Source organism: Toxotes jaculatrix, chromosome 4, assembly GCF_017976425.1.
Source record: "Toxotes jaculatrix isolate fToxJac2 chromosome 4, fToxJac2.pri, whole genome shotgun sequence".
NCBI classification, from domain to species: Eukaryota; Metazoa; Chordata; class Actinopteri; family Toxotidae; genus Toxotes; species Toxotes jaculatrix.
Window position 1 is genome coordinate 14,690,142 of NC_054397.1, and position 9,054 is coordinate 14,699,195.

At 41.7% G+C, this 9,054-nt stretch overlaps 1 protein-coding gene and 1 long non-coding RNA gene across 4 annotated transcripts; both read right to left on the reverse strand.

Annotated features, from left to right (window-relative positions):
• Window positions 1–489: 489 nt before the first annotated feature.
• LOC121181237 lies at window positions 490–1,454 on the reverse strand. Its single transcript, XR_005893995.1, has 3 exons — window positions 1,425–1,454; window positions 722–928; window positions 490–609 (listed from the first exon to the last, which is right to left on the reverse strand). It is a non-coding gene; the product is annotated as an uncharacterized LOC121181237 (long non-coding RNA).
• A 787-nt stretch (window positions 1,455–2,241) lies between these two features.
• On the reverse strand, window positions 2,242–8,999 carry LOC121181235 (serine hydrolase-like protein). 3 transcript variants are annotated; one of them, XM_041037095.1, is made up of 13 exons: window positions 8,835–8,999; window positions 8,572–8,715; window positions 7,721–7,834; window positions 7,527–7,568; window positions 7,273–7,292; window positions 7,082–7,156; window positions 6,799–6,905; window positions 6,613–6,692; window positions 6,498–6,532; window positions 6,310–6,386; window positions 6,092–6,179; window positions 3,670–5,567; window positions 2,242–3,224 (listed from the first exon to the last, which is right to left on the reverse strand). In XM_041037095.1, exons 1-12 carry the CDS (start codon window positions 8,857–8,859, stop codon window positions 5,448–5,450), a joined length of 927 nt encoding a protein of 308 aa, XP_040893029.1. In that variant the 5' UTR covers window positions 8,860–8,999; the 3' UTR covers window positions 2,242–3,224; window positions 3,670–5,447. The 3 variants fall into 3 exon arrangements, with proteins under 3 accessions (XP_040893029.1, XP_040893028.1, XP_040893030.1); XM_041037094.1 differs by having other exon boundaries at window positions 6,498–6,535; XM_041037096.1 differs by having other exon boundaries at window positions 6,498–6,535; window positions 7,717–7,834; window positions 8,835–8,953.
• Between the last annotated feature and the right edge of the window lie 55 nt (window positions 9,000–9,054).

The window sequence follows — 9,054 nt, forward strand, 5'->3', positions numbered from 1 at the left end:
GCTTGTTTCTGGGAGTCAGAGTGAGTCTGATGTCGAGACTCTCTGCTCGTCAAGAGACCAGATCTTCTCGACTCAGGATGAGTAAAGTCCAGTAAAGCTTCTTGGTCGAGAATGTCATGTTTTGCCTCATTTGAGAAACTTTGTTTAAGCTCAACTTTAGTATTCGAGATGGTGATTGATCTAGCACGTCTTTCTTTGGCAACAGGAGAAGGCTGCTTGCCACCTTGGCCGTCCAAACTCGCCCCTTGGCACAGGGACGTTGGGGATGGACTCAGTCTGGGTGCTGGGACAGTCAGAGTTGGAGATACACTTGGCTTTGGCTCAGGCTGGTGCAGTGATGGAGAGAGATCACTCAACCGTGAGGCGGGGACATGAAGAGAATCACTTGGCTTTGGCTTCAGAGTGGAGGGAGTGGGAGAGGAATTTGGCTTTGGAGCAGGAAAAATGGAGATGCTGGGCTTTGCAGAGAGAGTTGGAGAGCTGTATGTTTTGGGTTTGGTTCTTGGGAGGGTTGAAGCTCTTTCTCCATGGATTCTCTGCAATTGCTGACATGATTTACTCCAAGAGGGCTGACTGGGTGTCTTGGAGGAACAAATTGGAACAAAAGACCTAGAGCCAAAAGAAGGAAGACAAATTGTAAACAGCTAAATGACTTCAGTGCAATATTTACAGTATTACATAACACAAACCGAGCCAGAATATGATCTACAACGCGGTTTACCTGTCAGGGTTTGTTTGTTTTGTGTTGTGCTTTTCATAGATGAGACCCTTCTCATCAAAGGATGGGATCTGAATTGCTTTCTTTTTGATAACAGGAGAAGAGAGAGGGAGAGGAGGTGACAAACAGACGGGTGGATGTTCCCTTGTTAGTCTGGAGGATGCAGATACTTGAGGTGTCAAAGGTGCCAGACGGTCGAAAACGCTCATTCTGTTTTAGATAAGTTGTGAAGAAGGAGATAAAAACAAAGACTAATTAAATTGATGCTATGGGAAGATGGGAAGAAAATCAGAAATGACACAAACAGTAAAAATACTACATTACAAGGACTCATTTTTAAAAACGCATTCAATTTGCATTATCTGCAAAATGTTCATAAATTATTAAAAGTTCTCATCATGCAGAAAAATGGTATTTGCTTTTAATTAGTATTATTAGATCATTGATACTGATGAGTTAATGAATAAGTATCATTTTACTGTTGCAGCTGGTCGAGCTAGAGATATTTTTATATTAAATTTAAATCACGTAAAGAACAAGTATCTTAAAATTGTACATAATAACAACACTAAATATTCAACATTACTGTCAAACACTGTGGTCTGAAACAACATGACTGGTATGTGCGGCCACCGTAAACTCCACAAGCATCAACAAGGAAAAATAGTAAGTTTTTAAAGCTGTAAATGAGGAAAAAGACACAAACCTGCTGCTTGATGCTCTGTCTCTGTTGTTGACACTCTGAGTGAGTGAATAAGTCAAAGAGTGCGAGACGGGGAACAGAGCAGTAGGAAGTAGTGGGCACAGAAGTGCCATTCTCTCCATTCCTCGACACTGAGGCTTCACTGTTTCACTCCCACTCTGGTCCCTCATATTGTTTGGCTCGTTAGACACTGTCTGTGAAGTCTGAATGTGCTCTGTCTGATCTCAGTGCAGATCAGAGGTGGAAAAAGTATTCAGATCATTTATTTAAGTAAAAAGTACCAGTACAACAATGTAGAAATAATCCACTACAAGTGAAAGTCCTGCTTTCAAATGTTTTCTAAATTAAGAGTACTCTCAGCATTCTCAGATACTTTTAGGTATCTGAAATAAAAGTACTGGACCCTTGTGACTGATGGATTATTTTAATTAGATATTTGTTTAAGCTGGAAATGCTTGCAACTCACGGAAGTCTGAAATGTGTTTTGGTTTTTTGGTTTGGTTTGTATTGCGTTTTATAAGCTTACAATACGTTTGTTTTTATGTAAAATCACCATTTGAAAATTATTTCCAGCTCTCAGATAAATGTAGTGGAGTAAAACGTGCTATGTTTCCTTCAGTGGAAGTATAAAACAGCATAAAATGGTACATTGAATGTGTGTACCGAACTTAGTCACTTTCCACCCATGTTGCCCATGTTGCAGATACACTCAGGTATTCAATCAGGTATTAGTGACTTCATAATAACATACAGAGTAAACCAAGAGAAATATAGATTGAACAGTTTTATTTTTGTATGAACAAAGGAAGCATATGATCATCAAAAAAGGGTTGTTGCACACCCACAGTTTCCTCACCATGCTGTTAAGTAAAAACAATGAAAAAAAAAATACACTTACAGCATTACCAAACACTAGTTTTCTGTAATCTTGGTCCATCTAGGATGATCTTGGCACCTTGAATAAATCGGTTGCATTTATTCGGTACATAATGTTTTAATAAAGTCACTACTACACCATTTTGGCACAGTGGCACTAAACAATCCACATGCTTCTCAGCAGCTGCCATGCCGACATCGCCACAGAGAGGATTAAAAACCCTCCCCGCTGGCAACAAATTCATTGCACTTATGTCACTCACTTTACTAATTAAATGCACAATATGAGTAAACTCCATGATATATGTAAAGTGATTGTCAATTTACAAAACGTATGTAAAAGTTGGCACAAGTATAAGATGGCATGAAATTTACATTTTGTTTCAAACACATTTCTAAAGGGCAACGTGTCCTCCAATCACCTCACCATCTCTTTCTGCATGTAGTCTTCTCCTCCTTGTGCATTTGGATTCATTTTAAAGATTTTCTTCAAATCCCCACTGCTTCAGTTTTCCCTGATGTCTACAGCAAAAAAACAAAAATCTACAGAGATCAGAGAAAAGTTGGAATGATATAGGACAGGGCTCACATTTTCACACAATCTTTCCTCCACCTTTCCTCTCTTCCATTTTCTTTCTCCATCTTTAAGGTGTTGGCTCCCATCCCTCCGGTGTCCTGGCAGCACCCCTGTCCAGATGGCCCCGCCGCCTCGCCCTCTGGATCATATCAGGGCATTGCTATCATCATCTCTGCAGTTCACACTGGCCACCAGCGGGTGATGCCGGACTGTTTTGTTGCTCCACTTGTGGGCATCCTGCAGCCCGGGCTCTAGGAAGTACAGGCACGCTCCGAAGCCTGCCAGCACCAAAACCGAGACCAGCAGGTAGAGGGGGACGAACCAGTCCAAAAACAGCCACGACATAACTGCTGTCAGAGCAAGAGATGGGAAGGGTGGAGGAGGAAAGGACAGGGAAATGGATAGATGGGGAGACAGGGAGGAAAGACATGACAGAGGAAGGAAAGGAGAGAAAAGGAGGCGAGGGGAGAGATTTAGGAGAAGGGCGGATGGCTAGAGTTGTACTTATTTAAAAGTAATCTCTGCAAACACCTCTTTGCTGGGTGAGGTATCATGCTTGACAAACTGCAGCATCTCAGTGTCCCATTATTTGCAGTCATTCCTTAGAAAGCCTTGCTGCTCCCTCATTATAATCACAAATGCAGGATGAGGCACCGGAGTGAAGACATTACACCACACACAGTGTCTGTCAGCACTTCTATCGGACTGAGATTCACAATTTTTTAACTTGCAAACAAACGCAGGTGTTGGATTCTAAAAATAGCGCACAGTAGTAAATAGAGGCATCGTGCTTACCTGCGGGCACCGCTAGATCAGTGTGGATCTCTGTGTGTTTGGTTGGTATGCGATGCGCAGCAGCCGTGAGTCCAAACAACCATTAGATTATTTCCAGCGCCGCAGCTCGCACTGTTGCATGTGAGACGGCCAAAATCACAGGTGCTCTCTGAGAGGCACAAGAGACAGAAGCTGCATGCGGCTTCATCCTCCAGCTCCTGGCTCTGACGTTCAAAAGGAGGGGTGGGGGTTGCCATGACAACACCCCTGCTGATGGCTGAGAGGATGGAGGGAGTGGGAGGGAAAACTTATATAACTATAATCTTTTTTTCTTTTTTTTAAGGTGGGGGGGGGTGGCAGTATTGGGGGAGTGGGCTGGAGGAGGGGAGAGTCTGTGTGTGTGGGGGGTGGACAAGCCCTTCAGATGTCTCTGGATGCTCGCCGCCTTGCTGCCCGCTGCGTAAAATCAATTCCACTCCATTTAACACGGAGGCCATCACACAGTTTATATGACATTGAGAGCGAGAGGGGGCCATTTTTGTGTAAGCGGCTCCTCTCATATCTGCTCTGACTGACAGCAGCTGCAATGTTTTATGGAGTCACTCCCATGAGATTTCCTTTTTTTTCTTCTGTCTTGCTGTTTCCAAGACAAAAGCTGAATGCAGAGATGATGGCCCACATAATGAAAAGTTGTCATCTTTTTTAATGACTGCCATTTTTAGCTCACTCCGCACAGGCGGCGGATTTGTGAAAAGCAGCAGCAGAGTTAAACAGATGAGCTTCAAATAAAGAGCTGCGATTTCTCAGAACAGAAATGATGACATGAGATGTCCAGCCTGTCGCATAGAGAAATCCACATTTTCTTCCAACAGTGCAGGATTTCATTCAGTTTAGAGGTTTTATAATTGGATGAAAATTATTCTCAGCAGATGTGGATATCTTTGGCTGTTGTTTGTCTCTAATGTATTTATAAACATATACAACATGTTATCAGACTTTGTTAGGAACAGTACAATCAAGTCTTGTCTGTTTATTTCTGTTATCTAACTGTACTGGTATTGGTTTTATTTATTTTGTTACAGCATATGATCTAATTAATTCTATTAGATTTTATATTTGATTTTATGATGTGTTGATTTGGATTTGCTGCCTTGAATGAATCACGTTGTAACTTGGACACATGAACATTGTTATTTTTGTTCTGAAAGCCCTAGACTTATTCCCAGTGCTGCCCCTGGTGTTTTCACAGTCCTCAGACTTTTATCAAGATGGAGACAGGCCCTCAAAATCTGACTGACTACAAGCTAAAGCTAGAAAACATGTGCCAGATGAACAGTTAATTTTTTTTTCAGGAATCAGAAAAGGTAGAAGATATACTGCAGATGCATGTAAAGTCAGTACAGTCTTAAATGTACACAGAAACAACTGTGAAATGATGATACAATTAAACGATACAACAAAAATACATGTGTTCTTGTACTGTTTGTGTAAAGACTGTAAATGTCTAGTCACTGGTGTGAATTTAAATGAGCAGCTATTTCGCCTCAGTAATAATGTGTTCAGTGGAGGTTTACACATTAACACATGATTATTCTAAGACACTGCAGGAACTTTATAGTAGTGTTCAAATAGTAAAATATCAGGAGAGGGAAAGCTTGCACAATATTATGGTAATGATCAGTGCTCTGAGTCGAGGTGAGAACAGTGTACTGGGAGTTAAAGTGTGAAATTACGCAATAGAAATGTGTCAGTGTGCATGTGTGTGTGTGTGTACTGTTTATTGCTTGTGTCTCTGTCCACTACGCTGGCAGCAGCTGTGTCAACACTTTGGTCCGCAGGAAGTCAGAAACAAGTGGAGCGACGACTTCAGGATCATTCAGATGGACGTGATGGTTGCCTGTTACTGTCACCACCGTGTGCTGAGGGAGAGAGAGAGAGAAATGAGCATGAGTGGAAACATGCAATAGTTTAACAAATTTTATTCATATATCTATAACACCACAGTGCAAAATTTGCAGCATTTACATAATTAATGCAGCAGAATTTAACCAACAGAGCAAAACACGACTGCAAAGGTTTTACTAACTGAACTTTTACCAAAGTTTAATGACTTGTTTTTGAAAAAAAAAAAAAAAACACAGAATAGCAGAACATTAGAGAGAAGCTTCAGGCAAAGCTGTGTCAAACCTGCACCAACATACTGAGACCAAAACAAGAAACACAGGTGAGTATCTAAGCAGCAAAAATGCAAATAGATCAGTGTAAAAATAAACAAATGTGCAGAATGAGTCAGGTTTGCCACATGTAGAATGAAAGCATGTTGGTGACTTCACACAGATCATTTCTGTCTCTATAGGTAATCCTCACCCTCCTGGTACTCTACCATGGTTAAATTAGAACAGGTTTTTTTTTCCCAGCATCTATTTCAAAAATTCCAACTCACATTTCTGTCACGGTAGCCTTGAAGAAGTGCTGAGATACGTTTCTGGTGGTCTGATTCTGGAAATGTTGCCCCAAAGCCTTTGTCTGCTCTAGGAACAAACAGAGATTTTGAACATTTTTAGCATGCTCTGATGATTTTATACGGCACATGAAATTATTATAATAAGTTATAACATTGCAGCGCATATATCCATTTAAGTATAGTGGTTAATGTCTTACAGAATAACTAGGACAGAGGCTTGTATCCTCAGCTGCATCTCCAGACTCTGCTCCAAAGGGATCCGCACTACATTTTTCTGAAATCGTTAAAATGAAACACACATGTTCTGTACAAGCTGAATGCTGTCTTTTTTTGAAGAAGAAGACAGTGATGTGGTGGAGGGTTTGGAAGGTTAAAAGTAACTTACAAAATTAATTCGCAGATCTCTAGAGAACTCAACTCCTGCTGAAGAGAAACACATTCAGTAGATGAGAAAAAGAGATTATTCCTCAGTGAGAGGAGGAGAGGAGATAAAGGCATACCTCCTTCAACTTGAACTAGACCTCGCTCTAACAGGATGTGCAGGGACTGTTCAGACAGAGACGGGTTTGCAGCCGACAGCCTGAAATAAATAAAATACTTTGGCCAACAGCTGAGCATACAGACAGAGCTGCTAGAAGTCTAATAACAGTCCTTTAAAATAACCAACTACTGGAATAGTGTAATACCTCTCAACTGCCTTCTCGTAAGTGTAGACTCTTTTCCTTTCTCCTGTCTTTTTTTCAAACTGAATCATGTCATCCATTCCCTGCTTCATCACTTTGAATACTTCTTTCTGCAGGAGAAAAGATGAGGTGATAGTCAAAAACTACTTACAGAAAAATAACAGAGAGATAATGAAATCATTACTGCAACAACCATTTTTTTCATAATTTCCATGCACATTGTTCCTATGAGACCATCTTTCCTTCATAGTCTCATCTTATCACTATAGTGACAATAAAACTGTACCGGATCTGCAGGTAAGAATCCGTAAGCGTCCAGCAGCACAAGAGCATCCACCATCTCAGGATACAGTGCGCTGAACTGTGGAAAACACAAGATGGACCATATGATGACACCATGAAAAGAGCATGCAGCTAAATATTCTTTGTACATTGTGGGGAAACAGTGATAAGCTGTACGTGATGAATCTTAGTTACCATTGCAGCAACGTTACCACCTGTAAGAGAGCGAACAAGCATTGACTGACTGTAAAGCTGCAACTAACGATTATCTTCAGCACTGTTTGACGAGCAGCAGAGTATAATTAAACCTCAGGGACAAATATAATCAATTGGACCTGATCAGGTCGCTTAACACGGTTTTTATGGTAGCAGATGTGAAAAACGGTGCAGTGTCAGTATAAATGGTGTTTTATTTATATTCCACTTCGTCTGCAGAGTGTGTGACTCACCCATACTGTGGCCCACGATGGAGAATTTAGTCCACTGCAGACCTATGGGAGTTATTTCACAGAAAAGGCCACATCTAATTAAATCTAAATCATATGTCTGTGCTTTATAACAGCTCTGATGTAGCTGCCACAGAGAAGCACCAGAGTGAAAATGAGCCGCTAAAAATGTCCTGCAACTTCTGGCACTCACACACCATCAACGACTCTGCGCACATCTGCCACATACGTAGGAAACGAGTAGAAAACTCCAGGAGGACGATGTGACGACCGACCGTGACCTGGCAGGTCCACCGCCACATATCTGCACTCTGAGAGGAAGGACAGAAAGAGAGCTTAAAATGAATCACACTTCTGAGAGCTCAGAAACAACCTGGAGAGGTGGTAACCCCAGCAGGTGCCAGTCTTGTGTCATATCTACCGTCATTATTTATTATTGCTGGCAGTGTGGCTCTGAGGATGATAACATCAGCCAGTCCATACCTTTGGTTCAGACTGAAATATCTCAGCAACTATTGGATAGACTTTCGTGAGAGTGAATTCAGACTTTCATGGTCCTCAGAAGATGAATCCTAAGGACTTTGGTGATCTCCTGACTTTTTCTCTAGAGCCACCATGAATTGGACATTTTTGGTTCTGAGTGAAATATCTTGACTACTATTGGATGGATTGTCATGAAATTCTGTACAGACATTTAACTCAAGGCACAGCCTCACGCAGCAGCAGGTATGGCTGTAGACTCTTAAAGCTGCATCCCAGTTCCATACTTATTCTACGCAGTATGTGGGACATATTTATTGACATGTACGTACGTGCGCCGTTTTAGCAGTTAGTGTAAAAAGCTATCAACAGACTTTATTATTTCATACAGCCAGGAAATTATACAATGCTTGTGCTGTGGGGGTGGTAGTGGTGTACACAGGAGGGTGGGGGGTTGAGTCACATAGGTGAGGTGACAACCAATCCCAAACACAGCTATAATTGCCCATACATCAAAATCTTGCTCACTGAAGGTTTTATAACTCTCCTCAGGTCTGCCATAGCTTACCTTTGGGCAGCAGGGGAATGAGGCTGTTGAATGTGCCACAGTTGTCAGCCCAGCCGTGCAGGCACAGCACGGGACGACCATGATCAGGACCCCAGACTTCGCCTCTGATCTCTCCCCATAGGACTGGAATAGAGAGCTCTGAAACTGGACACACAAACAATAACACAGCACAGCCGTCACAGTCTGCAGCTCAGACACAAACAACAGGATTTCACAGGAGCTGACAACAACATCCTGAAAGTGGTAAAGTTTTGGGTTAGTACCTGCTGGTTTCTCTATAGATGACATTTGGATGTCTGATTACCCTCACTTTGTGTGTCTAAACAAAACAGAGAGAAATCATCTGCAAAGCCGGATAAACAGCAGAAGCTAACTGCAAAGCAGCTGCAGTAAACTTAATTAAGTTGAAAGAAATCCTGAAGTGTCCATGCAACACATGAAACATGCAGAAACCTCTGACCTTTGAAACCTAAAGGCAACACA